At 38.6% G+C, this 27,694-nt stretch overlaps 3 protein-coding genes, 1 long non-coding RNA gene and 1 pseudogene across 9 annotated transcripts; 3 read left to right on the forward strand and 2 right to left on the reverse strand.

Moving 5' to 3' along the window:
* Positions 1-296: 296 nt before the first annotated feature.
* LOC103996192 (CRAL-TRIO domain-containing protein C23B6.04c) lies at positions 297-8,449 on the forward strand. Of its 2 annotated transcripts, none has more exons than XM_009417052.3 (7): positions 297-451; positions 6,526-6,608; positions 7,050-7,226; positions 7,298-7,396; positions 7,489-7,734; positions 7,805-8,053; positions 8,139-8,449. In XM_009417052.3, the coding sequence occupies exons 2-7, from the start codon at positions 6,543-6,545 to the stop codon at positions 8,193-8,195; spliced, it is 894 nt and encodes a 297-aa protein (XP_009415327.2). In that variant the 5' UTR covers positions 297-451; positions 6,526-6,542; the 3' UTR covers positions 8,196-8,449. The 2 variants fall into 2 exon arrangements, with proteins under 2 accessions (XP_009415327.2, XP_065021378.1); XM_065165306.1 differs by having other exon boundaries at positions 316-451; positions 7,805-8,041; positions 8,139-8,335.
* Positions 8,450-9,964: 1,515 nt separating this feature from the next.
* On the reverse strand, positions 9,965-11,159 carry LOC135646125 (protein NONRESPONDING TO OXYLIPINS 2, mitochondrial-like). 2 transcript variants are annotated; one of them, XM_065165308.1, is made up of 4 exons: positions 10,938-11,159; positions 10,703-10,824; positions 10,408-10,474; positions 9,965-10,166 (listed from the first exon to the last, which is right to left on the reverse strand). In XM_065165308.1, the coding sequence occupies exons 1-3, from the start codon at positions 11,051-11,053 to the stop codon at positions 10,455-10,457; spliced, it is 258 nt and encodes an 85-aa protein (XP_065021380.1). In that variant the 5' UTR covers positions 11,054-11,159; the 3' UTR covers positions 9,965-10,166; positions 10,408-10,454. The 2 variants fall into 2 exon arrangements, with proteins under 2 accessions (XP_065021380.1, XP_065021379.1); XM_065165307.1 differs by lacking the exon at positions 10,408-10,474 and having other exon boundaries at positions 10,938-11,157.
* Positions 11,160-11,314: 155 nt separating this feature from the next.
* On the forward strand, positions 11,315-13,914 carry LOC103996190 (AP-3 complex subunit sigma). Its single transcript, XM_009417047.2, has 7 exons — positions 11,315-11,544; positions 11,655-11,697; positions 11,829-11,890; positions 12,286-12,382; positions 12,582-12,652; positions 13,453-13,544; positions 13,687-13,914. The coding sequence occupies exons 1-7, from the start codon at positions 11,476-11,478 to the stop codon at positions 13,751-13,753; spliced, it is 501 nt and encodes a 166-aa protein (XP_009415322.2). The 5' UTR covers positions 11,315-11,475; the 3' UTR covers positions 13,754-13,914.
* Positions 13,915-14,187: 273 nt separating this feature from the next.
* On the reverse strand, positions 14,188-18,885 carry LOC135644239 (probable LRR receptor-like serine/threonine-protein kinase At2g16250; annotated as a pseudogene).
* An 812-nt stretch (positions 18,886-19,697) lies between these two features.
* LOC103996499 (uncharacterized) lies at positions 19,698-27,690 on the forward strand. 4 transcript variants are annotated; one of them, XR_010498724.1, is made up of 8 exons: positions 19,698-20,862; positions 20,955-21,071; positions 22,997-23,158; positions 23,481-23,602; positions 26,413-26,578; positions 26,680-26,798; positions 26,898-27,028; positions 27,380-27,690. It is a non-coding gene; the product is annotated as an uncharacterized LOC103996499 (long non-coding RNA). The 4 variants fall into 4 exon arrangements; XR_010498721.1 differs by having other exon boundaries at positions 26,413-26,549; XR_010498720.1 differs by having other exon boundaries at positions 26,413-26,798.
* The last annotated feature ends 4 nt before the right edge of the window (positions 27,691-27,694 follow it).

Here is a 27,694-nt window from a genome sequence, read left to right on the forward strand (position 1 = left end):
GTTCATCCATTAATGCGCCTCTCCCTCTCTCACGCAGCGAATGGAGAATAAAGCTTCGGATTGTGTCGGTTGCTTTAGGTGCTCGAGCGAAGAAAAAGATCGGTGTTCCCATGTCCGTGTGTGTGTGTGTCAAAAGGATGATGCACTCGGAGAGAGCATGCGTTTCGTCTGGAACTCCGCTACGGACGAGATCAGTGTGACCAACCAAGTTGCAAAAGAGGCCCAAGGGGGCATCTTCTCTCTCTCTCTCTCTCTTTCTTTCTTTCTTTCTTCCTTTCTTTTCGTACTTCTCCGCCCCTCTGGTTCTCCGCGCGTACCAAGCTTGGAAGGGGAGAAGATAGCAAGTGCGGTCTAGTCCACCTGCCAACCTTCTCCCCGGAGGCCAAAGAACACACTTGTGACCGTCCCGCAGAAGGCTCTCTCTCTCTCTCTCTCGCTCGCTCGCTCGGAGGTATGGATCTCTTCTGTTTATTTTTATGCCTCGTATGGTTGTTACTGGGTAAAGCTGGAGTCAGTCGGACAAATCTCTCTTCTTTGGGGTTCATCTGAAATGGTGGTTCTTTATTGATTGCTCCGCCGTGTTGATCTCGCTCGCCGTTCGTAATCTTGGTTTTACTGCGGGCTGCACTTTGGGGACAAATCTGGGTTCTTGATTTTGTTTGCACTCGTATGATTTCTAGTTAAAAAGAAAAAAAAAAGACGTTTTTGGTATTCATCTTCGATCGAGATTATACCGTATCGGGAATCAGACGGAGTGATTTAATTTGATTTGGACCAAAGAAGAAAGAACAAAAGAGGGAAACTCAGAACCGTTGCTCATCTGCTTCCATCTGGGGATTTCTGGGTGATTAATTCTCTGTGTTTTCCCTTACCACTTTCGATGCTCATAAATCGGTCATCAATCTCTTCCTAAAAGGAATTCTTGATTTGAACCTTTTTTTTTTTTTACAGTTTACCCATCCTCGACCATAGGATTCAAAATGTCTTTGTCGACCCATCTGATTCCAATGAGTTTGTCTTTCAAGATGAGAGCGAGAGTGCCTCCGGTCAGCCCCTTCTGTGGAATCCTTCTGATCGGTGGACCTCTGATTGACTCGTCCAACATATGGTTGACTTTTTGGAGACTTATGAGACGATGGATGATCTGCTAGCATATCGAATCATATGGTTCGAAGCATGTGAAATGCGCGAAATGCTAGCTAGGTATATGGTTCGAAGCATGTGAAATGCGCGAAATGCTAGCTAGGTCTGCTCGTGGCATGGAAGATGTTGATCTTGATAGAGTTATCAAACAGAGAAAGAGTAGGACAAACTTTAATCTTCCTCCATATTTCTCTCAAGAAGAATTCTTTACAGTTTCAGAAACTCTATATTTTTCATGACCCAAGGGGTTTATATAGTCCCCAAAGATACATTACAATAATTGTATTCAAGATGAATCATTCTCTTTCAAGAACCAATAACCAATTTGACTTATCATTCCATAAAATTTTAATCTATTTTTTCTTCTTGATGTAATGAGTCTCCTTCTCGATGCAATGAATCTGTTTTTGATGAAATGAATCTCTTTATGACACTTGAACAAGTTTAATTTCAACATTCTTCCCCCTTAAACTTGTTTCATCTAATATGTCAAGTTTCTTTCGAAATTGTTGAATATATACCTTTTCTTCAAGAACTCCATTAGGAAATACTGATTTGACATTAATTTGTAAAATTTTCATTTTATTTGAGCTGCTAGAGAGATAAGTAATATTATTGTCTCTAGTCGAGCAATTGGTGCAAATACTTCTTCATAGTCAATCTCATATTGTTGTTTGTATCAGGGTCTGCCGTACCGATCCGACAGGTTTTCGGTACGCGGACCGACTGTTACCGTTCCGAGGTACTGTAGCAGTTTACTGTACCGAGTCCAGGTACTCGGTACACCTTGGTTTGTATTCCTGGGTGTACCGCTCGGTATACCGTACCATACCGGTACCGAGTCCAGGTCGAAATACTGGTACGGTACGATATTGCGAACCTTGGTTTGTATTCCTTTGTAACCAATCGGGTCTTGTATTTCTCCATCTCTCATTTTATATTTTTTTTGTTTTGAAGATCCACTTAATACCGATAGCTTGGTGGTCTTCTGCAAGTGTAGTAAGCTACAATGTATTATTTTTGTTGTAAGATTAAATGTTTAAGAATAAATAGGGGTGGTGAATATATATCAAATGAATTTGAAATTTTTTTGTAGAAATAATAAAATTCTGCATCAATTCATCATGTCATACACACCTCAACAAAATGATGTCTCAGAAAGAAAAAATAGGACTATCCTTAATATGGTCCGATGCATGTTAAAGGAAAGAAAAATTCCTAAAGAATTTTGGGAAGATGCTGTTGCTTGTGCAGTTTATTTGTTTAACAGGTTTCCGACAAAACGAATTGGTAATATTACACCAGAAGAAGCATAGAGCTTCTAAAAACCAAGGGTTGACCATTTGAGAATTTTTGGAAGTGTTGCATTTGCCAAGACACAAGAAGAAAAGAGAACAAAATTGGAAGATAAAAGTCAGAAATATATTTTGCTAGGTTATCCAAAGAATTCCAGTGGTTACAAACTCTACAATCTTGTCACAAATAAAGTTGTGATGTCAAGAGATGTTGAGTTTGATGAACAACAGATTTGGAACTGGAAAAGTGGTGAGCAGCATAAGAAAGCTATAGCTTCAGAAGAAGATGATATAATACAAGCAAGCATCAAAGTGGTTTTGCCGGAATCATCACTTAGATCAGCCAGGTCACATGATCCAAGAAGTCCAATTATAAGAAGGACAAGACCGATTCAGGAGCTATATGATGTGACTCGAATGATTGATACTAACAATAATGAACTTTCTTTATTTTATCTTTTTGCAGGATATGATCCATTAACTTTCGAAGAAGCTTATAGAGATGAAAAATGATGACAAGCTATGAACGAAGAGATTCATGCCATTAACAAAAATAATACATGGGAGCTTACTACACTTCCAGAAGACCACCAAGCTATCGGTGTTAAGTGGATCTTCAAAACAAAAGAAATGCAAAAGGAGAGGTGAAGAAATACAAAGCCCGATTGGTTGCAAAGGGATACAAACAACAATATGAGATTGACTATGAAGAAGTAATTACACCAGTTGCTCGACGAGAGACAATAAGATTACTCATCTCTCTAACTGCTCAAATAAAATAAAAAATTTTACAAATTGATGTCAAATTAGTATTTCTTAATAGAGTTCTTGAAGAAGAGGTATATATTCAACAACTTCGAAAGAAACTTGGCATGTTAGATGGAACAAGTTTAAGGGGGGAGAATGTTAGAATTAAACTTGTTCAACTCTCATAAAGAGATTCATTTCATCAAAGAAATGTTCATTGCATCGAGAAGGAGATTCATTACATCAAGAAGAAAAAATAAATTAAAATTCTATGGAAGGATAATTCAAATTGGTTATTGGTTCTTGAAAGAGAATGATTCATCTTGAATATAATTATTGTAATGTATCTTTGGGGACTATATAAACCCCATATGTTGGGTCATTAAAAAATATAGAGTTTCTGAAATTGTAAAGAGTTCTTCTCGAGAGAAATATAGAAGATTAACAGGACTATCCCTTCTTCTTATCAAGATCAACAGGGCACGGTTTCTTCCACCACACCATGAAACCTTTTGGACTCGTCTGGAACTTTTCTTGAGATTAGTGGACTGTCCAATCACCCATAGTAGTTTGCCTAATGTTTGCATGCCTATAGCCCGTTCAAAGGTGTCGTGCTCAAATTATCATTATAATACCAAATGCTCCATCCTGACACCACATCTCAAATATTGTTTGTTGGTTGTGTTTTAGCTTGCTTTGTCTGTTTTGTTCCTGGGTGAAAAATCTAGGTAAAAATATAAATTCTTAAGCCAATCAAAATTATCCAGACTAATTAACTATAATTATCCGGGATTTTTCTTTCTTGCCTCAATATAAATCAAATTACCATAAATAATATATTACTTTATTTGAATATTTATGTAGTATGATTATGGAAATGAACTAAATTGATTTGTTAGGAAATTAGGCGATCAATTAAATAATGTAATAATTTAAAATTAATTAATTTATTTCCTAATAATGATGTGAATTTTAAGAAATAAATATTTTGAATTATATTTTTATGTGAATTATAAAAAAAATAAATATTGTATTTCTATTTTTATGTGTGAAAATAAAATTAAATCATTAATTATCTTTCGAGAACGATATTTTTTTTATATATAAATGGGCTCTCTCTCCCCCGTTGCTTGTCAAAGCTAGCAACAGGAGGATTGATGAGAGGTAGGATCCTCAACTCCTTTTTTTATATTTTTTTTATTTATGTTTTTAAATATTTGATATTAAAATTATTATAATTTTACGATGTATAATAATATTTTAATTTTAAAATTTTTATGATTGGTAAATAATGATCGTTGAATTTTTATGTTAGAATTATTATTTAAGTTCATGATGATGGTGCATGACTTATATTTCAAGCAAAAATCTTAAGTTAGTGAATTATACTTTTAAGATGTGATTTAACTATTAAAATTCTTATTTTTTGATTGAAATAATAGCTGTAATTCTTTTAAATAAATATATGTTTGTTTCAAGAATTAATGTATGAATATTTATGATTTAATTAGTTTTAACTATAGGATCATGAATTTATTAGATTATTTAAGTTATAAAAATGGATTTAGAAGTCTATTTTAATAAATTCATATTGTATTATTAAAAATTCTAATGGTAATTTATTCAAGATTAATTATTATCTTATAATATTTTAAAGTATTTTTTTAAAAATTGAAATCTAATTTAATAAGAGGGATCAAACTCAAGTCTGACTTGAGTCAAGTTGATCGATTAGACCAATCCATGTGATCATGTATAATCTAACTCATATGACCAAACACGACCCAGCCCATGTGGTTAGGCACAACCCAACTCATATGATCAGATTTGATCTAGCTCATGTGATCAAGCATGACCTTGCTCACGAGTCGGTGCAGTCTAGTTCAACGACCAAGCTCGAAGACCAAGTACGACTCAACCCATGACACGTCAACCTAGTCTAATACTTGGGATAGGCATATGTGGCGTCGGTCCAATTTGGATTAGTACTATGTAGCCTAGCTCAATTCCCTCCTCTCTTATTGATTTAAGCTCATTAGTTGATTAAACAATATCAGTTTGGTTAAGATGATTCAAGGTGATTTTGGACCGATTTGATTAGTTCAAACTCATTTGACCACATTAAAACCAATTAGATCCAAATTAGACCACTCTAGAATGATTCTAGACGATTTCAATAAGGATTAGAGGTTGGGCTCAGATAGAATTTAATTTGGTTCAAGTCAATTGGACTATTTCAATTATGGTTCAGGTCGATTGAGGGCTGCTAAGAGATCGATAACTTATGTTCATATGAATTGATGAACTGAAAACTTTATTTGAAGTAGTGATTTGAAATTGATTAGTGATTTTCTATTATCTTGGGATTAACTCGATGATATTAATGTGATTGTTACTTTGTGGTATATGCCAGTGGTTTACATTGGAAGTGCACTCTGTGAAAGGAGCTATGGATCCATCATAATGCAAAGTCACCAATGAACATAATCTAGCATGTCATACACTAAGCATGATCTCTTATGATATTTTTGAATACATGCATGAATCAATGAATGAATATACTCGATCGATATACTATTTGACATACTATTTGTTAAAATAATATGGATTACGTCATGGATACATAATTGAATACCCGATTGACATACTATTTGATATACTATTGCATTCATTCAATTATTTGACATACATAATCGCCTTACCGCAAATCAGGAGTTTGGCATACTATTTTTTTAAAACCAAGGAGTTGCCAGTTTTGCTCTCATCCTCTACCGGATTGCACTTGCACTGGAATGGTGGAAACTCTTTTTCTATTTTACAGTGAGAGCAATAGAGAAAGAAATATCTGTTCTCATCCTCTCCCACCCAGCTTTCTGCTTGAGAAGATCTTATTTATAGTATCAGTTAGCCAATGTGATAGACATGTCACAGGTTGAATCGTTAGGTGCCACAAACCATTGCTTTTGAGTTTAGCTCTCTTTTTTGCGTCTGTATCGTAGCATGAGTTTTCAACTATCTTAACTCTCTATTTTTTGCACCTCTATGATGCATTTGAACCTATTCCGAAGCTGTGGTTTCTATCTTTGTTGTGATACAATTTAGATTGTCTCAGAAACTGGACTTGCTATGTGACTTAGATGTAAACCATCGACACATTTGAACATATTCTGAGGCTATGTTTCCACCCTTATTGTGATACAAATTGTTGTGTGTAATTAGATCATAACCATTGGTAAAAATGCATTATTTATTTACAATTAAGAGGTTTGATGAGTACCTTAGTAGCATGAATGTGCAATTTCTGTTTCGCTATCCTGCTAAAAGCATGTCTCATCAACAGGGAAGGCGGACGCAAACATGTTCGGAAGGAAGCATAACTCTCATGATGACCAGGATCATGCTGCTCTACCACACCAAGAGAAGGTAATTAGACTGAACACATTGTTCTGTATTACACTATGGGAAGTTCTATATCAGGCTCATGAAGTACAATCTCAAGAATACATATATATTTTTCGATTAAATGAGTCAGCTTCGTGGTGGAGTCTCTGAATGTAGGTTGTTTTGGATTGAATATGCTCATCTACCATACTGCATAAGCTTTCAAAAAACTATGTTTTTCTTGATGGTCATATTCGCAATGGTTCATCCGATTGCCATGTGCCACACCTGTTTATCACGAAAATTTCTATCCGACTGATGTAATCTTTCTACATATACAATATACGGGCATTGCAGGACAAATAACAAGAAAACATCATCATTCGTGTTTAATTTTAAACTCTTTTCAGCTTGATCATGCTAATTTGTGAGATTATATGATATATCTTGCATGATAAATTGTGGATATTGTGCAACAAACAGGTGGAAGAGCTGAGAGCTGCTATCGGACCCTTATCCGGACGTAGCTTCATGTTCTGCACCGATGCATGTCTGAGGAGATACTTGGAAGCTTGGAACTGGAACGTTGACAAGTCGAAGAAAATGTTAGAGGAGACACTCGAGTGGCGAGCAACTTACAAGCCAGAGGAAATTCGTTGGGTGAGCTCGATTCAGATGTTTGATTTGACACCGCAGTCGATATATTTACACTGTTTTCCCGATCGTTTCAGCCTGAGGTTGCTACCGAAGGTGAAACCGGCAAGGTCTACAGAGCGGATTTTCATGATCGCGAGGGAAAAAGTGTTCTTGTGCTGAGACCAGGGAGACAGGTTTGCCATTGATGTTTTCATTTTCCTATCCTACAAGGAAACGGAAAAAAAAATCTGAGAATAGAGATACAAGCTACATGCATCTGTTGCAGAACACATGCTCGCACGACAGCCAACTCAGGCATCTGGTGTATCTCCTGGAGAATGCCATCATCAATCTGCCCCAAGGACAAGAGCAGATGGTTTGGCTGATAGACTTCACGGGATGGTCATTGAGGAACTCGGTGCCGATTAAGACTGCTCGAGAGACGGCAAACGTTTTGCAGTCTCACTATCCCGAGAGGCTTGCGGCTGCATTCCTATATAATCCCCCAAGAATTTTTGAATCATTTTGGAAGGTCCGTAGCCCTTAATCGATTATGTCTGATGGTGTATCGGTCTGTAGCGTTTTCTGGTTTTTGTGCGCAGATAGTTAAGTATTTCCTGGACCCGAAGACCTGCGAGAAGGTGAAATTTGTGTACCCGAACAAGGAAGAGAGCATGGAAGTGCTGCGCAAAAGCTTCGATTTCCAGATGCTGCCCGAGGATTTTGGAGGAGAGAGCAATGTGCATTATGATCACGAGGAGTTCGCGAGACTGATGGCAAAGGATGATGCCAAGACCGCGGCGATTTGGGGAGAGGATCATGCTGCCGGAGCATCTGAGGTCGCACATTTGGTGTGTGTGTGTGAGAGAGAGAGTCCTTTACTTTAAAACACAATTCCATGCTTCAAACTAACTGATCCATTCCAATTTATGATAGGTAAGCATGAACGAGAACGGCAACTCGAAAAAGGAGCAAGTCAAAACAACAAGATAAGCGATATGATCATCTGGAATTTGACTACGCTAAAAGAACTACGACACCAATACACGGGCTGTATCATCACTTGTATACAGAACAACTTCAACGATGTCTGGATCTGAACATATTCGATTGCAGCAAAAATATACGCACGAGAGTAAGGCTACAAACTTTCAGCCTGATCGGACAGAAAAGACATTCCGTTTATGAGAAACAAAATGGGTCCATTAAAACCTACATAAATAAATAAATAAATAAAGTATTGGTTACATGTTTGATGCAAAGGAAAAGTATATGAACCAAGTTGACATTTCTTTGGACATCCCTTCCCTTGTTGATATTTAATTATTGACAGAGAATGTTGGAGAGGTTAAAAAACATTACTGAAAGAATCAAGGTTTTATGCCAAACTATATGCATGCTCCGAATTATGTGAACAAACCAATGGAATACATCATATGAAACAGTCAAAAACTTTCCATGCAAGAAACTTCCATAGACAAGTTGGAAACACGGGGAATGCAGGCAACAAAAACAAAAAACAAGTGTGGTATTCTAGATTTCGTTGTAGCTCAAAGCGTTACCAGTTACTAGGACTCAATTCGACAATATCAAAATTGGCCTGAGCCATTGCCAGAGTTTTTCCAAAGTAGGAGGGATGGATGAAGAGCAAGGACGGACACGATGTATCTTAAATAATGAAGAGAAAACAAAAACTCCAAGAAATCAAGAGGAGTTCCAAGGTGATCAAGAACAGATTGGAAAACACTATAGACTAGATCAAAAGAAGGCAATAACAGTATGGGCATTATAATGACAAATAAAGGGATAAAAATTAAACCAAAAGAGATTCTAAGGAACCTAAAGGTTTTAGATAAGAGATTCAGGATGCAGCTATTGCAGGCTTGGTGAAAAGAAAATGTACGGAAGGTCAGAACTTTGGAAGATATAAAGCAGATCAAAATTCCAATGAAGAAAAACTAAGAAAGCAGCAAGAAGATTTACAGACCATAATTGATTTCTTTTTACAAAACATAGCTACCAAAGATGGAAAGCAACATATTTGCTAAGCAAGGTAGAATAGAGACTTATGTTATTCAACGCACGAAAGAGATGAAGATCATAATTGGTAAAGTTCTGGAAAAAGAAAGTGGAGAAGGAACAGTAGCTAGGGTTAAATAATTCAATACAGGTAGCTAAGTTTAGGAACTCTGATATTTAAACAGATCAAATCTGACATCTGATTCTTATGGGTTGTTTTATCTCTATTTCCTCATCAGGTATTCTTCAATTATTTAGCATAATGTTGGTAATTTAACTATTTGGTTACCAAAGGCTTGGAAAGTGAGACGTTCCACTTCTAGATTGAAATAGCATGCCAATGACTACTGCAAAAGGCCAATTACAATAGAATATGAAGAATTTTAATTGCCATCGTAGTATAGCACAAAGTAAAATGATCTACATACAAGAATAATAATTATTGTCATAGTTGCAGTTAGGCAAGTACATAAATCAATTAAGCATAAATGCATCACAAAAATAGAACAATTCTAATGAACTCGTTCAGTTGGTCCTACAGTAGAAGTAATGTTATGGTGTCATCCAAAGCATGATCATGGTGGTGGACATCAAAGAGCATAAGATCAAAACACCATCGTCCAAACAGGGAACACATTCCAATAATATAGCTGCAGTACTTGTAACATCAAATTTTCATCTAAAGGGTACACGGCGAGTAATATGATGTACTCTAGAAAGAACAGCTTATGTTAAAAGGCTAATAAACAAGAAATGCTATCTCAATAAATTTCAAAAATAAAAGGGGCGCTTAGGCTAAAAAGTAAGGTATGCCCAATCACTTGCTGCAGTTCAAGACTTGTAAAAGACAAATTATGGTCTTCAAATTAAATGAGAAGCGGTAAGAATCTAAGATCCCACATAGCATAAAACCAGCACACCTCGGTCACAAAGGTAAAGCGCGTCCTATACGAAAAATAGAGAACTACGTTAGGATAAAATTTGCCAGAATATAAAGCACTATTAGAATATCCGAAAACAGAGCAACGATCACTAAGTTTCTGCATGCTGTTAAAAATAGTTTTAAGGAGAGCGATGAAATTGACCTTTAATTTACACTTGACACCTACTATATTGAATAAGATGTCGAAGAATAAAATGGATATAGTGGCCAATTTCATAGAAGTCATGGTTTAAAATTCCTCACATGAAAAATGTTTCTTCCCTTCTGCGTTGCACTCTCCATAGCCATGATCAGATGCGCTTGTTTAAACCTATCATCAGAATTACCACAAGACAAAGTTCCAATTTTGCTATAAAAATCAATCCAACGAGTATTCTTTGGATGCTATAACACTCCGTGAAACCTAAACCTTTTCAGATTTACATTCTTCTTGCAAGAAATACTGGTGGCAAATGCAAATCCCCAATGCATGACAAAATCAAAGATTTCCCCAGTTATTTGATGACCAATCAAAGATAAAGTCTTTCGTGAATGTTACCTTGGGAGAGCCAACTCCAACATGAGGAATCGACCGCAATGAAAGATCTGAGGCGAGCGGCGGCGATGGCGCTGTGAAGCGGCATCAGCGAATCGACGCTCCCCAATGCCGGTGCGATCGACCTAACATAGGTCGTGCCGAAATTAGTCGAGAGTACGAATCGAAACTAAAAATAAGAAAAAATAACAAGTAGAAGAGTTCGAGGGCAAGAATTTGGAGTTGCAGTAGCCTTCACCTCCGAACGAAAGGGGCGGCCCTTCGGGACGGCGCAGGCTTCGGGAGTATGGATTTGGAGCGGACCGCGACGGACCTCCCGGCGGCCATGGCGGCGGACCTACAGAGCGAGGCCATCACGGATCGATCTTGACGGTCTTCCTCCTGACGGATGTGGGGAATAAAGAAAAGCTCTTAAACCCTAACCGAGTGGGTGAGACAAATCGGTCGAACGAGTCGCGGACTCGCCGCAATGAGCCAAATCAACAATCGGGCTTAGGCGGTGGAAAGAGGGATCGTGGATCCCGCATTCCACGTCAGCTATGGCTCGTCCAATAGGTAAAAGAGAAATAAATATCTGAGATATATTGCCACGAGACGGTGAATTCGACCCTAAAACGTCCCCACCGTTGCCAAAAACATCACCACCGCCGTTCCGTCTCGAAAACCAGGAAACAGAAAACGAAAACAACGTCAGCGTTGCAAGTTCCAACCCGCCCTTTGGCCACCGCTCTCTCGGAACCCTTCTGAGTGCCTCTCTCCGGCGGCCGGCTACAGCCATGATTCGCGCGGTGATCGTGATGAACACCCAGGGCAAGCCCCGCCTCCTCAAGTTTTACGAGTTCCAGGTACCCAATATCTCCTCTGTCTCTCTTATTCGCCCTCGTAATTTGCATTCGGATCCGAATACGAATCCTCTCTTGACTCTGGCTGCTTTTGCTCTTCTGTCGAAGCCCAGCCCCCGGAGAAACAGCAGGAACTCACACGGAGCGTCTTCGCAGGTCAGGGCGCACGTAATTTCAATACATTAGAAAACCCCTCGATTAATCCCCTGTTTTCTCCCCATTTGTTTCACATTTTTCGCTATCGATTTTCTGTTAAATATTCGATCTTTTGCGTCAACCTGTTGCAGTTTTATCTGGAAGACCGGACAACGTCAGCAATTTCGTCGAAGCAGATGCAATCTTCGGCCCAGTAATCTTTTCCTCTTTACTCTTCGTATCTTTTGTTGCAGAAATAACAAAGAAAAAAAAAACAAGAGGAATTCAAAGAGGTCTACACATATGAATGTTTTAGCTTGTTCGCCTTTTATCCGTTTGTGTTACAATAATTGCTCTACTTGCTAACGAGAATTCCTCTCAAACTGGGTTTTGCTGAAGAACATGTTGTTGATTAATAGAGCGAGGAGCCTGCAAAAATTAGGGCTCTGCGCATTAAATATGAATCGTGAACAAAATATACGGTTTCTTATAAATTGAGTAGATACGCAGTCTCTTAATGTTTGCTCGTGAGGAATTTCCTATGTTTTCTGAGGAAATCCTTTCTATAAATCTGGTGATATGCATTATCATGCTTCATCCTTCTTGCAGGGTACCCGGCTGGTATACAAGCACCTCGCTACGCTGTATTTTGTCTTTGTGTTTGACAGTTGTGAGAACGAACTAGCTATGCTTGACCTCATACAAGGTGCAAAACAAGTTTTCAACCTTTTACATGAGATTGTTTTTCTTTATAAAAATTGTTCCTTCTCCACTGGTATGGAATTTCTTTATGTATCATGAGTAGCACTATTAGTATTGGCTGAGCTCATATCTTCCAATCTTTCCCTATGATTCGCAAATATGTCCGAAGGTTTTGTTTCTAATTTAGATGCTGTCATCTGCAGTCCTTGTTGAGACACTGGACAGATGCTTCAAAAATGTCTGTGAGCTTGACATAGTGTTTAACTTCAACAAGGTAATTGTAGTTGTTGTGAAGCTTTCTCAGTATGTCTCTTTTTTTTGCTAGCAATTTTTTGGATTACTTCGACAAGCTAGCCTGACAAAAAAAAAAAGCCAAATATCTGGATGAGTTGAGCATATTCTATCAGCCTGCAACTGAAACGTACTGCACTGCTCTTTCATCTTAAATAAAAGAAGAAGACGGAAAAGCTATGAAAAGTGAGTTTAGGATAATATAATTTTGTTTTGCTAATTATATAGGCATATGGAACAAAAGATTTGAAGTAATTGAACTTCTAGATTTATGGAGAGGATGCTGCAAATAATCAAGAAATTCTACCATGTTTGCTAGAAGGTTCTTATGGAGTGACCAGAACACTTGCAAGATATTCATGTTAGACTTGGCATGACTAGATCATAAATAGAAAGTTTAAACGATTGGCATATTCTATTATAATTTGTTCATTAATGTAAAGTAGAATGGCAATACGGTATGATTTCACACGTTCATGAACTCTTTGGAACAATCTCTTACCTGTCTAACATTACCTCTGTTAGCTACAAGTGAATCTGCCCTCTATTCTTGATGTCCATATCTACTGTGAAACTGATTTAGCAGGGTATCATCTTATTTATCCTTAAGGTCTATACCTACTGTGAAACTGATTTAGCAGTGTATCATCTTATTTATCCTTCAGGTCTATATCTACTGTGAAAGCAGCGTTTCATCCTTTTGTTCAATTTAGAACAGATTTACAACAATCAGATCAATACCACCGTTTTCATGTATGTTGAACTTGGATTTCTTATGTGCAGATGCACACCATCCTAGACGAAATTATATTTGGAGGCCAGGTGCTGGAAACTAGTTCTGAGCGAGTTCTGAAGGCCGTTGAGGAAATCTCAAGGTGCCATCTCTTTTGAACTATTCCAAATAATGTGCAAAAAATGCATGCATGTCCTGTGTAGACATGAAAGTAAATGCACACATAATCCTGTTGATATTTGTATCTCTACTTGTAAACTGTAAAATCTATTTCCCTCTTGCAGGCTAGAGAAGTCTTCAAGTTCAGTCAGCTTTGTGCCAAAGTCTGTATCAGGAAGGTTTGGCCGCTAGCGTCTTGCAAGTTCAAGATATCGTTCCAGGACTAGCGTGTCACCACAATGGAGTTTAATAGCAATACCTGCCACTCATTAACAACTGTAGCATCACATCGTGATTTTGTTTCTTCGACAATTTCCATTTAAGTTCATCAAAGAAAGTGATTTGCGGGCTGATATTGTTTGTTGGTGGAAGTGTGCGTTTTATGGGTAACATTGGACTAAGATTCTCTTCTCTACCATATTAGCTTCATGTAAGCTACTGATTGCGAATCGAGTTTTCTATGGAAGCTTATTCGGTGTTAGTCTTTGTGGGTTATATCATTCTTTTTTCGTTCTGCTTTTATCAGCAAGTTAAGCCGACTTTAAACTGCAGCCTTTGGTATTCATTGTTAATGAGGGTCCAAAATCACAAAGAGCAACCTAAACCCAGTGTCCAAAATCCACCGTCCGGCCACCATCCAAATGGCTGGCTCTCCGATAAGATCACTTGTTGTCGAGTGTTAAAAGAGTGATCGAACAGGTGGAAACAGAAAGCTGGCGATGCGAAACCAAGCAATCCAACATACAATAAATACCCTGAAAAGCCACCGATGAAGGCTAAATTACACCTCCTTGTTTTAAGCTGCCAAATCGATTCAGCATCTTCAGCACCGACTGAAAGCAGTAAGATATGATAGTGACCTCCGGGAGCCTGCTGCCTCGATGTCGAGCTCTTCCATTGGAATACTTGTCGTGTACAAATGCATGAACAGGAGAGGAAGAGAAAGAAATCGACCCGATCACGGATCATCACTCGTCGAACTCACCATCGAGGTCAGATGCCGATAGGCAGGAACTCAAATGGCGAGCCGCCCACCATATGTCGAACCTTCTTCTCGATCCTCCATGTCATGGAAACCAGATGGCTCTGGGAAGATCTCCTTCGACGGTCTCTTCCGAGAGAATGATCGTTCTCCTCCACTTCCCTGAGACCCGGCTGTACCAGATCTTTTCAGCTTCTGGTCCTCCCTTAGTTGCCCTGGCACAGACATGATGCCCGAGGAGCTACGTCGCCAGCTTCCCGTGAAGGCAGCATTCCAAGAGCCCCGTGATGAAGTAGCCCTCAGCCTGGCTGAACCAGAGTTGTCGTCTTCCCTCACCACCTTCACATGGTTTTCCAGTGCCTTCAGGACATAGCTCGCAGGTGGCCGCCTGTTAGGCTTTGGATTCAAGCAAGACTTGGCTATGATTGCCATGGCCCAGACCTCCTCCAAGTGGTCCTCATCCACTACGAGGAACGGGTTGACAATCTTTGTCACGAGTTCCTTCTCATACACATCGATGCAGCGTCATTTGACCCACTGATTCCAAGCTTACCGGTAATTAGCTCGAGCAACACCTTGCCAAGACATTGCAAAGACAATGCACATCATACGTGAAGAAAATAATAGAAGATAATCATAATTATTGAAGAAGTTTTATTGAAAAAGTGAAAAAACTTGATTGTATTTATATGTTCCTCTTCTATTTATAGAGATTATGAGAGAGGATTTTCCTTAATAGATTAAAGGATTTCCTTCAATAGAGTAGAGAGATTTCTCAGGAAATTATGCAAATTCATCAAGCACAAGGAAAATAAGTGATTAGCCGAGAGTTGAACGAAACCATTCAATAAAATATATCGGGGGTCTTCAAAAAGTTTCATATCGGAAACACTTTGTTTTGAGTTCCTACATGTCAAGAAGAGAAGCAGATATTAGAACATGACAAGGTTGAAGCTATATTACAATCAATGAAATTTTCAATGTTATCAGAGAGAATAAAACAAGCAATCTATTAAGGATGTATGAGTCCGGGAAACAAGTGTTATCCTGATCATATGACAATAAATCATGTGATCTAGCCACTTGATTACTTTCTTTTTCTTTCTCTATATGCTGCCTCGAATCTGTTGAGCAACATCAGTTTACTAAGAAACAAACAGTGCAATAGTTCCGAAATAACAACATCAGAGGTCTCATTATCTAATATAGACTTTCCTAATGAGTCAGCGTGTTGTGTTTTACCGTTAATCTTTACGGTTAACATCTTCGTCTTTGTTGAACCGAAGACAAGTCGCAACACTGGATCTGTCGAGACTGGTGTGTTTCATGAGATATAACCAATCCACAATCCGAATATGACAGTGGATATAGATTCAAATTTGATAGCAATTTACAGAATATAAATCGGATGATACGCAAAGGTTACTAAGATCCATGACAGATAGAACAAGATAAGAAAAAGAATAACAAACATGAAATTGACATGATGGAACTTTAGAATTACTCTATTTTAAGGAAATATTATTTTGAGATTAACTAACAAGTAATAAAGACTACTGTGAATTTTGAACTTACTGTGACATCCGCAATAGCTTGGTGATAACACTATGGTGTGCTTCTTCCTGAGGACATACCTCACTCAAACTTCCAAGCCTCGCTTCAAATTTATCATCGAGGAGGATACTGCTCGTTTGGATGTCTCTGCAAATGATAACAGTACATCTGTTAAATAATACTATTACTTGCTAATGGCGAGTTTGACAGTGTCACGATAGCACATACACATCGAGGAAAGTAGCTATCACTAATTAGAAATTTTAACCACAATGCGCACCTGACTCTAACTTTTAACAGTGGTCCTGAATTAATGTAATGGTGCAGAAGTATTAAAAGGCAATCTTACCAAAATATATCCAGTGAAATTGTTGCAAATTGGACCACAAAAACAATTGTGGGGAAAAGAAATCCCAGTTCTGGTTGTTAAAGAAACATGAATTATCATGAAATGTGAATTGCTGGAAATATTATAAACTTGAGGAATTGTTCAAATGTTAAAAAAAGTTATAAAAATGGAGAATCTTGGAGTTGTATGAGGCGTGCTGAATGATAACAATGTGGGAAATTTGGAAACTGCATACAGTCAAGAAGTTCAACAGCATTAGACCTGGTAGATGATGCAAAGAACACTTCAAGCTAGACTTACAATAAAACCAGAAGAAGACCCAAGCACTGGACATTAAATTAGGAAACATAGAACACCTCAAACACTGCAGATTTGCAAATTGAGTAACTAGAGTTCAAGGTATGAACCACCAAGAGGCAAAGAGATTGATTTATCATTAGAAGGACAGGCTATCCATTAAGGAACAAGTATAGCGAGATTATATATGCAAGGCTTAGACTGCCCAAAAAAATGTTGAGAATGGAACTTTGGAAGGTCTCTGAGAAGTATGCAATAACTCTAGTTTTGCCAAACATGGATCATACGAGAGATGATGGATAAAACAATACAATTTGGTTTTCTCCAACAATGTAAGGGCATTACCTATGAACAAGCGGCGGCGAACATTCGTGATGAAGATAGTACAGAGCCTGAGCAATGCCTGTTGCAATCTTCAACCTCTTTATCCAATCCAGCGAGTGCACCCCTCCTCCTGGCTCAGGTTTTCTCTGCAATGCAGTGTAGAGGTCACCATTTGGCACATACTTGTAGACGAGGAATTTCTCCTTCTCTTTTCCCAGGCAGTGGCCCAGAAATGGCACCAATCTCTCATGCAAACCATTGGAGAACAAATCCAATTCTACAACACGAGCATCCTTACTGGCCAGAACATTGATCCTCTTCACAACTATAGGAATACCGTTTTCCAAAGCACCTCGGTAAATACCTCCCGATCGTCCATGCTTGACAAGGTTCATACCGCTGAAGCCTGCGGTAGCCCGAACCAGCTGCTCGTAACCGAAGGCCTTCCCCACAGCAGTCAAATTCACATAAACACCGGGAGCCTGTGTGCCACCTCCGGAAGAGGCTGCAGCTCCACCACTCTCCTGCTGTTCAACTTGCCGAAAACCATGTCTCTTCAAATAACATATCCGTAGAAGAACCAATATGGCAAGCGCCAAAACGCCCCCAAGAGTCCCTGTCAAAATATACTTTTAAGTTCAAATGTTCCTTCTTGGAAGTGTCCGAAGGCAGAGCACTCGGGATCACATTTCCATCATAAGGTAACCCTCTATCCCTATAAAACTTCAAACAGTCGTCTGGGCTCCTCTGGTTCATTGCATTCTTAAGGCAATTCAACCAATAAGATACATCGTTGCCAGTTTTATCTAATGGCCATGCACCTTCCAAGTAATTAATCGATATATTCACCATTACGAAGTTGGTGAACATGCTCCCGAATCGAGTAGAGATGGAACCGTAGTAAAGATTGCTCGAGAGATCGAAGAGAGCACCACTGACATTGCCTTTGACAGCAGCTGGCACGATGTCCGGAAGTACTCCGTTGTGCCTATTACCAGAGACATCAAAGACCCGAAGCTCCGAGAGAGACCACAGTGAATCCGGTAACGCCCCCGATAAGTTGTTGTGACTAAGTACGATGGACTGCAGCAGGGTGAGACCGGCCAAGAGTCTATCGGTTAGAGCTCCCGAGAGTGAGTTGCTCCCCAAGTTCAGATTTTGGAGGCTCCTCAGGTTTCTTAGACTACTCGGGAGTGATCCAGTGAGGGAATTGAAGCTGAGATCGAGAACCGTGAGCCAGGAGAGATCGCCGAGCTGTGACGGGACCGATCCGGAGAGGCTATTGTTTGCCAAGATCAGGGTTTTCAGGTTCCGGAGGCTGCCAAGTGCGAGCGGCACCGGTCCAGAGAGGAAGTTGGACGAGAGGTCGAGGTACAAGAGGCTGGCGAGCGCTCCGAGGGATGTCGGGATCGGCCCGGAGAGCGCGTTGTGCGAGAGGTCCAGGAGCGTGAGGTTATCGAGTTGCCCGAGCGTGGTAGGGATATTTCCAGTGATGGCATTGCCGGCGAGGACAAGCACAGCGAGACTGGCGACGCCACCAAGGGAGTAGGGGATGGAACCCGCGACGGAGGCATCGCGGAGGACGAGGGTGGCGAAAGTCGGGGCGAGGTCAGCACCGAGCCAGTCCGGAATGGAGCCGGGGAGTGCGAAGCCAGTGGCGTTGAAGGACCGGAGCTGGGTGAGGTTCTGCAGCCCGTCGACGGCGAACTGGGGGCTGAGGTGGCCAACCCGGGTTCGACGGAGGCCGGAGATGTCGAATGCGACGACCCGCCCGGCGGCGCTGCACGTGACGCCGGTCCAGGAAGTGCAGGGTCCATAAGTTAGTCAAAATAATCATAGTCAAAATAATCCTTTTCCAACGGGTCTAACTAGCCTTCTTATGTCTAGTGTTAGTCAAAATAATCATAGTTTACGTTAACTATAAGATTCCATAAGTTAACTTTCTTATTAAATAAAATTTTAATTATTTTATTATGAATGACAATTCTAATGATACATATATCCCTAAGGCTTAGTCCATCACCAAATTTTCTCCCGAAAACTATGCTCCAAACAATAAAAATGCATACCACTCGAATGCTAATTTTTTTCTTTAAAAATTTATTTCTAATCTTATTGATATTATTAAGAGTGTCATTAGAAAGTCAATATAAACTCAAACAGTGATTAAAGGCAACAAATAAAACAGAATATATATATATATATATATATATATATATATATATATATATATATATATATATATATATATTGTCATGCCAGCATTCTGCCAGGATTTATGGACTAATAATTATTGTGATCGACTTAGCCCACAGCAGTGTGCCTTTTGCCTCCCCCTGGTGGCACACCACGTGCCAAAGCATGTGTCTGGATTGCTGCGTCGACCGTCGCCGACTCCCAGCGCGAGCACGGCACGCGCCCAGACCACTACAATCTTCCACTCACATCCAATGTGGAAAGTATGTGTATGGATCCGGTCGATCGAGCGTATCCCCACACCGCCACGTTCCGTAGAGCACGCAACCCGAGCGTGGCACACGCCGCCACCGGCCCAGTGTCACGATCCCGGGGTCCATCATCGTCAGAGGGTCACCAACCTCGGTGAAAGACAACAGCCATCCGCCCATGTCCCCTTGTTTTGTGTTTCCGATGGCGCGCACCACCCACGGTTTCTCTCTTCCGGGCTTCCGGCCTTGGGTTCAGGACAAAACAAACGGACCCATCGTTTTCTATACCAAACCTCGCCTATACATAGCAGAGAGCGCAATATTTCTCTTCCAGATTTCCATTCCTCTGCAGTTAAAAAGTTCCCATTCCATGGCTCCCTCGGCGGCGATGCTCTTCCTAAGCTACCACCAGTGGAAACCCAAGCCCTCCCCTCAACCTCTTCCCAGTGCTCCTCCTCCTGCCGCCGCTGATACTTCGTTTCTGGTGAAGTTCTCCAGAAGCCCGGTCTCGCGTCCCTCCTCGCTGCCGGCTGAGCCCGCTGCTCAGGCAGAAGCGAAAGCCTTCCGACGCCAGCACCAAACGACATCCGACCACGGAGGACAAGTTCCAGGAGGCACTTGAGCTCGGCTGTTGGTCCTTGTGAGGGACAATACTCAGCCGTACTGCCATCTTCGTGCAAAATGGAAAGTTCTTGCCAGATCTATGTATCATATGTTGCTCCACGAGGCGTTCCGTGCCCTCTCAAATTATGTGCATCAACGCTCTCCAAAGATGTCGATTAAAGGTGGATTTTGAAGCTGTAGGCCTTTGTGCTCTCAGAATCCTCCAATTCTCTTCTCTCTGGCTTTGATCTGCCATATGGTATCCCAACTTCATACCATTTTTTTTTCTCAAAATGAAATAGAAAATTCTGGCGAAATCAATCCACGAGCAGATGAGGGGTTTTGGCAGGTCACATTGTTTGTCTCTTTCCTTGTTCTTCTCGAAATATTCAAGTTTTTGGAGTCTCCGTGGAGCGATTACAGGAGTGGAAGAATCATATTGGATCGATCTGTGCCAGAACTGAATTATCGGCGTTGCGTTCTTAGATCTCAGAAATAATAAAAGATAATATATTGCCGGAACTGAATTATCTTTACTGGATTCCTAGTTCTCAGAAATAATAAAAGATAACATATTGCCAGATCCGAATCCGAATCCGAATCGTGCCACTGCATCCCGCCTCGCAAAAGCCGAGCCCTCTTCCCCCTATAAATGTTTCTCTTATTCCCAGAGAGAGTCGCATCGATGAAGGAACTGCCCAATTCCACTTTCTTCTTTCTGTCGATCTTTGCCTCTCACTCGTATGTATGTTCGCGTTTTCTCTTGTGTGTCGAATTGTGGTTTCTCGGCGTTGATTTCTCTAGGTTTTAATCTTCTCTCCCCCTGCTTGGAAACAGATCGCAGTTGAGGGCTGCTTGCATGGAGAGCTGGATGAGGTGTACGCCTCGATTCGGCATGTCGAGAAGATTGAGGACATAAAAATCGACCTCCTAATCCGCTGTGGCGACTTCCAGGTCTTGATCATCTTTTTTTCTTATCAGCGTTGCCCTACTCTCTCGATTTTGTGATGGATCAAGGATCTTTGAATTCGGAACAAAATCCTATCATTATCTACTTACACACCTAGCGTGTGAAGAATTCACTTCTTGGAATTGACAAGCCATCAAGTCTGGTGCATCAAACTTGCTAGTTGGATAATGAATTAGTGTCTAATAGCGTTATACATGTCAAATACCTGCATTTTCGAAAAGTTCAAATTTTGCAACAAAAGGAAGGGAGCAAAATTTGAGGTTCTGTCCTAGTAAGACAGCTTCAGGACAACTTGAGGCTTCAGCGATGGAATAAGAGATAGTTTAGAAACAATTTAAGGTTTCTAAATTGATATCTAGCAAAAAAACTGATGTGCAATCAAAGAAAACTTCACTTTCACAATGTTCAATTCTCGGACAATACTAAGATAATCTTCATAGTTTACTCAAACTAACCATCCGAGCCTTGTTTCCTGTTGAATAATGTCTTCTAGACACTTTAGGAATCCTCTTAACAAACCAATCGACCTCTAAAAATTATCCTAAACTATTAGTTTTTGGGCTCAATTCTAAATATTCATATAATGCAATGGATCATCCCTGGTCTGCCATGTAACTGGATGACATTGGCTTGCTTTTGTTGCACTTAATGCCACACTCATGATTTTTTGGTCATAGAATACACCAATGGCATTCTGCTATGTAGAGGATTTGGTGGTTATGACCTTTCCTGCAACTCAACGTCAGACACTTTAATTATTCCCCATAAGGAAATCTATGATGAACATTTCATGCTATATTTGTAGCTATTTTTGCAAGTTGGTCTACTTTGAAATAGATAATAAGAATTTCCTTCTGGGGTTTCTCTTAGTTTCAGTATCTCTTATAGTTTGATGGACAATTTAAGTAGCTTTGAGATGATCTTCATGCAAGAAAGTTATTTTCTTTGATTGTTAGTTCATTTTTCATGTTGATTGGAGGATCCTTAGATGGTTTTTTAACTGTTAAATCTTGGTCCATCACTCCATTGTATATTTCATCTCTGGAAAGCTTTGTTCCACTTTCTTCTCCACATTAGTAAATTGTTTTTTATTTGATGATCCAAAAACTCATACTTCATAGTTTTGTTTATCTTCATCGGGATATTGGAAAATTGCATCACAGCTTGTGTTGATGTCATCTTTGTGGGATGATGGGCTCTGTTTCCGATTTTGTTGCAGCCCTGCTATAACCAAAGGCTACAATACTGGATCAGAACCAAATTCTGATTGACTTAACAGTTTAGCAGTTGTGGTTGAACTGGGACTATGACTAGACTAAGATTGATCCTATTCCTACACCCAAACTACTGTAGGATCCCATCACCTTGTGTAGTCAGTTAAAGGATAGCATTTCTGCACAAGGCTTTGATGTGGATTGCATAGTTTCTATCTACTAAGTAGTTGAAACCAACATTTTGGGGGCCATGAAGAATATATATTTAAACAGTAGGCGGAGCCCGTTCTAGCTCTAGCTGCCCGAAAAGTGGAATTTGTGTTACTTATTATGTTTGAGATAAATATGTATTTTATCAATCTTCTCTAAGCAGTACATTTGTAATGCTAGAGACATTGGCTGTGCTTGTCTTTCCATTGTACTTTTAATTTAAAAATCATTGTGTAACAATTGATAGTTGAACAATTTGAAATATGGATTATTGTTCATTTTCCCACATTATTCTAACATGTGGTAGCAGCTCCTACATAGTTGGGATCTTTTTTAAAAATAATAATAATAGAAATCCTTCAATCATGTCAAGATGCCTGCTTGCATACCCATATGCATATAATATTCTCTTGCTTATAAGCACTTGCATGTGTTTACCTTGATCCAGCTTATATCTTTGACCATTTAATTCTTTGTCGAAGCAGGCAGTCAGGAATGAAAATGATCTTGAGAGCTTGAGTTGCAACCACCAAAATATCGGAGTATGAACTCATTCTGGAAGTATTACTCTGGACAAGAAGTAGCGCCTGTTCTGACTATATATATATTGGTGGGAACCATGACGCATCAAATCATTTATGGGAACTGTGAGTTTCTTATATGATAATTAGCAGCTTTGAAGATAGAGGGGAGATTTCTATATGCATGATTTTGATTAACCTCAGATGTCAATGTGGTTGTAGCTTATAAAAACATGTGGGATATCTAATCCTTGTTTGGGTAATTTTTCAAGATAATTTAGTTTAGGAAGTGAATTTGAGACTTCTATTTGGACTTACATTATCACATCATTTGATGGTTTAAAGACTAACTCATGCTAAAGTCCTCTGACTACAGCATTTGCCTTGTTCTTGTTTTCTGTGTATGCGGATGCATGTATATGTTGGCTTGACTTGATTCCTTTGGTAGGTATTATGGAGGCTGGGCTGGACCTAATATATATTTCTTGGTCTTTTCTGGAGTTATTAAATTTGTCAACATTCGAATTGGTGGGATTTCTGGGATTTATAAACAAGGCCATTATCATCTAGGTGAGTTTATTTTTCAGTCTAGTGTCTGTGATAAATCTATGTTGAGTTATGCTTTTGTTTTGTTATTTTGTGGATTGGTAGAAAAGAACTTATTTCACTTATGTTGTCCATATTATATTACTATATTCAGATTTTTGCCATACTATTTTCCTACATAGTTCATTGTGATTTTATATGCCAAAATAAAAGAGCCTTCTCTGATCACATATGGTCTTGTCTATATATTTTATGCCTTCCTGAATTTATTTTGCTAACCTATATAGTCTCTAAGTTGAACCCAACTAAGATAATTGTTTGATCATACCTTCATTATGCTATCAAATCATAATATTTTCTTTTACCAGGACATTTTGAGAGACCTCCATTTTATGAGAGTGATCTTCGGTCTGTATACCACATACGCGAATATGATGTAATGAAGCTCAAGCACATTAATGAACCAATAGATATTTTCATATCACATGACTGGCCTGTTGTTGTCTATGAATATGGAAATTTAAAGAGGCTTGTTCGGTGTAAATCCCATTTTGAACAAGAGGCACACTAACTTTTCTAATTTCACATCGCTGTGCATATTAGGCTTTTTTAATTTCACATTCTTTTAAAATAAAGAGAGTGAAATAGTTATTATACTTATCATTGGCCCCTGGCCAGTTATATTAGCAGTACTATTTTACATATCTGTCGATAAGGTTATAAAAAAATTTTAAGGAGCCATGATCACCACTAGAAGCTGGATTGGGATTGTTGGACGGGTTAGTTTATTTTACTGGATCAGGTTGGAATTGGCAGATTATATTACCTGATTTGTTTTTGTGATTTAGAGTAGATCAGCTAATTCCGTTGGTTTTCTATTTCTCAGAGTTTTGGAACTAATTAGTGGATCAAACAATTCTTCACTTCATGTTTAAAAAGAGGTAGTCTGGTCAAATTAGAGCCAAAAGTGTTGATTAATCTAGATTACAGTGTATCTTCCTTATCGAAATTAACCTAGGATAATATGAAAAGATATAAAAAGAAATATTTTTTATTTATGAACAATTATGCACAAATTTATTAAAGCATAAAATAAAGAAGAATCGTTTAGGATGATATGAAAATGTTAAGAGACCTATAGATGTTATAGTTAAAAAATGTGAGACAATTAGTAACTAATCATGAAAGGAGAGGTAGAGGAAAATCTAAAAAGACTTTACCAAAAACTACAACTACAAATAAAGATTTAAATATTCTTAATTTCAATGAATATATTGTTTCATAAAACTTGATGATAGAAAAAGATTTATGTAGCCAACCCCAAATAGTTGGGACATTGTTGTTGTGTATCTAAAGTTAAACCTGGAATAAAAGTTCAAAATCTCAGTTTTGTCTCAATAGTTAGAGCTCTGTTTTTTGAACAGTATTGATCTCAACAAGTTCACTTCACAGCATAAAATTTTCGTATAATCCATATCGAATGCCAACATTAGGTCTCTTTATGATTCATGAAGCAGATACCAGTGTCTTATACTGGAATAGAAGTGGTTGCAACTTTTTTTTTTTTACTCCCTCAAATGATATTGATTCCTAAATACAAGATAAATGGTCTCCTAAGGGAATATTTTAGGCGGGTTGCCATTTTACTACAAAGGTTTTCAGGATTGGGCTTGGATTAACATGATGTAGGGCAGGATTTTGTTCAAGTTGGTTGTATTGTGGTTGTGACAATTTTATTAAGGCATGCATGTACTGAGGCCGACAGGCACTAGACACCGTAAGGCTTAGGTTTTTAGCATTGCCTTAAGGGTCATAATCTTTACTGAGGAGTATATCAAGTGTGCCTCACGATCTTTTCAAAAGGCTCAGGGTATAATGATAAGATGATGAGAAGATGCTAGAGATAATTCAGAGCTCATCAAGTTCATATTAAAGATTTTAAAACTTTAATTATCTGCTCACTAGTCATGAAAAATTTGAGGAATAATGGTATTTTTCCTTTTCACTAATTCTTGGAATCTTCTTGCAGTATTGTTATTCTTTCTTTCTGGTACAGTACAACTGCATAAACAGCTAAATTCTTGCTTTCTTATTGTTTTTTTTTATGAGTTTTACATTCTTCAATTTTCTGCTATACAACAACATACTGACTTCTTTGATATGCTAATGCCTAAGGGCTTTGACATTTGTCCTATGATCATTGCATGCTCATTCGTGTTACCTTGAAGTCACATTTTGTTGATCAACTTCATTGTTATAACTTATATGGATGAACTAATTTAAGCTTGATTAATTATCTAGTTGACATATATAATGTGATTATTTTGATGGTTCAGTAATGAAACATTCTAGCAATACAGTCTCCAGAAATTCTAAGATAGAATAACATTGATTCTTGGAGATCTTTTTAGTAGCACTAGTAGAAGTAATTTCTTATGTGTTATAAGAATATGTATTTTTGTAATGGAAAAGCATAGTCATAACTTCGATGTGTATAAACTGAATATAGTGAGCAAGCTATTTACACTCAAAACCAATCATGTAGTCTGCAGACTATTTATGAGTATCCAAAAAATACATCTCTTTGATTATTATCTACAAAATTGGATGTTTCCAAGAAATTTCCTATACTCCCAAGAATTATGTGACAAGTACCATATTTTTCATATATCCAATATGGATATGGCAAGCAACTTGAAGAATCTGCGTTTCATTGCTTGGACAGTTGTAAATTTATTGATATACTGTGATTATTATGCTGAAAATGAATGTTATACACTGTTAGTATTGATGCTATTACTGTCAGTAGGCTAATTATTGTGGTTCTTCTTCAGATCAAGAAGAGGACTCTAGGCAGCTTGCCTGCTGCAGAGCTGCTAAACCAACATAAGCCACACAAATGGTTTTCAGGTCATATTCACTGTAATTTTACAGCTGCTATTCAGCGCAAGAAGGATGAGTCTATCACAAGGTTTGTTGCTCTTGACAAATGTGTTCCAGGTCGGAAATTTTTGCTGGTTGAGATTCCATGTTTGTTGTTACTCTAATGATGCATATTATATGAAATCCAATTGAAAAGCCTAACTCAGTTAAATTTTTAGATTGTTGATATCAACTCAGATCCAGGCCCATATGAAATTCGGCATGATGCGGACTGGCTGGTAATAACAAGGAAGTTCAATAGTATCTTTCCATTGAGCTGAAGAACTGTTCATTTGAGGTTAAAATGACTCTTTTTTTTTTTAATTCATGTTTGATGTTCACATTGAGTTGTACTATAATCAAAGTGTATATGTGATTTCTTTGATTATGCTTTCAGATCCGACAAGCAAGGTTTTCGTGAGTGGGTGAGGAATAAGTTAAATACTAGAGGAGCCAGACTTTTTGATTTTGTGCAGACCGTTTCACCCTTTGATCCTTCTCAGCCACTCACAGAAACTTCAACTTCGGGTAATAATAGGATCCTCCGTATCCAATTTTATAGAATGATCACATTTGCAAACATGAGGCATTTCAACTCTTCTATTTTCTTTTCCTTCTGTTCCGAAAACTATTAGTATTTTGTAGCTATGATTTGTGATGCTTAAGATGCAGTAGTCACTTTTCCAACCAAAGGTTATCATATGTTTCCAAACATATGCTGAATGATTGCTTTCTTATTTTATCTTGCATAGCTTAAGGCGGGAAGTTGCAGAAACAGTTTCTTACCTTAGATATTATTTATTCAACTTCTCATTGAGTATGATACTAGTTTCGATGTCAATTGTAACCTTCTCAAGGTGTTCTGTTTTTTTTTAATAGTGATCTAAGGGAGAGATCGACGACTATGCAGGAGGCATGTGTTTCGTTGTGAAAGACATTTTTCAATATCTAAATTGACCTTTTTGAGTTTACTACCCTGGTTAAGTAATTTGCCACCTCTTTCTCCTTTGCCTCACGGAGCTAATTCCATTCCATGTATCCATTATACGGGCATGCAAACAAGACTCGAGACACTAGTCTCAGGGCAATAGAACAAATAGAATAATTGATTTGTGCAAGAGAACAATCCATTTATGGGGTGCCTCATTCATCTTTAAGAGCAATACAACAATCCAATAATTTCTTTTCTATGAT

The sequence above is a fragment of the Musa acuminata genome, chromosome BXJ3-8 (assembly GCF_036884655.1).
Source record: "Musa acuminata AAA Group cultivar baxijiao chromosome BXJ3-8, Cavendish_Baxijiao_AAA, whole genome shotgun sequence".
NCBI lineage: Eukaryota > Viridiplantae > Streptophyta > Magnoliopsida > Zingiberales > Musaceae > Musa > Musa acuminata.

Excerpts from the sequence above, each read along its gene's own strand:
- LOC103996190 (XM_009417047.2), top strand. The coding sequence starts at position 11,476 with ATGATTCGCGCGGTGATCGTGATGAACACCCAGGGCAAGCCCCGCCTC. Across the intron at positions 11,545-11,654 it reads TCAAGTTTTACGAGTTCCAG|CCCCCGGAGAAACAGCAGGA; the intron begins GTACCCAATATC and ends GTCGAAGCCCAG. Across the intron at positions 13,545-13,686 it reads GCCGTTGAGGAAATCTCAAG|GCTAGAGAAGTCTTCAAGTT; the intron begins GTGCCATCTCTT and ends TCCCTCTTGCAG.
- LOC135646125 (XM_065165308.1), bottom strand. The coding sequence starts at position 11,053 with ATGGCCTCGCTCTGTAGGTCCGCCGCCATGGCCGCCGGGAGGTCCGTC. Across the intron at positions 10,825-10,937 it reads GCCGCCCCTTTCGTTCGGAG|GTCGATCGCACCGGCATTGG; the intron begins GTGAAGGCTACT and ends GACCTATGTTAG. Across the intron at positions 10,475-10,702 it reads TTGGAGTTGGCTCTCCCAAG|GTTTAAACAAGCGCATCTGA; the intron begins GTAACATTCACG and ends TTCTGATGATAG.
- LOC103996192 (XM_009417052.3), top strand. The coding sequence starts at position 6,543 with ATGTTCGGAAGGAAGCATAACTCTCATGATGACCAGGATCATGCTGCT. Across the intron at positions 7,227-7,297 it reads AGCCAGAGGAAATTCGTTGG|CCTGAGGTTGCTACCGAAGG; the intron begins GTGAGCTCGATT and ends CGATCGTTTCAG. Across the intron at positions 7,735-7,804 it reads TTTTTGAATCATTTTGGAAG|ATAGTTAAGTATTTCCTGGA; the intron begins GTCCGTAGCCCT and ends TTTTGTGCGCAG.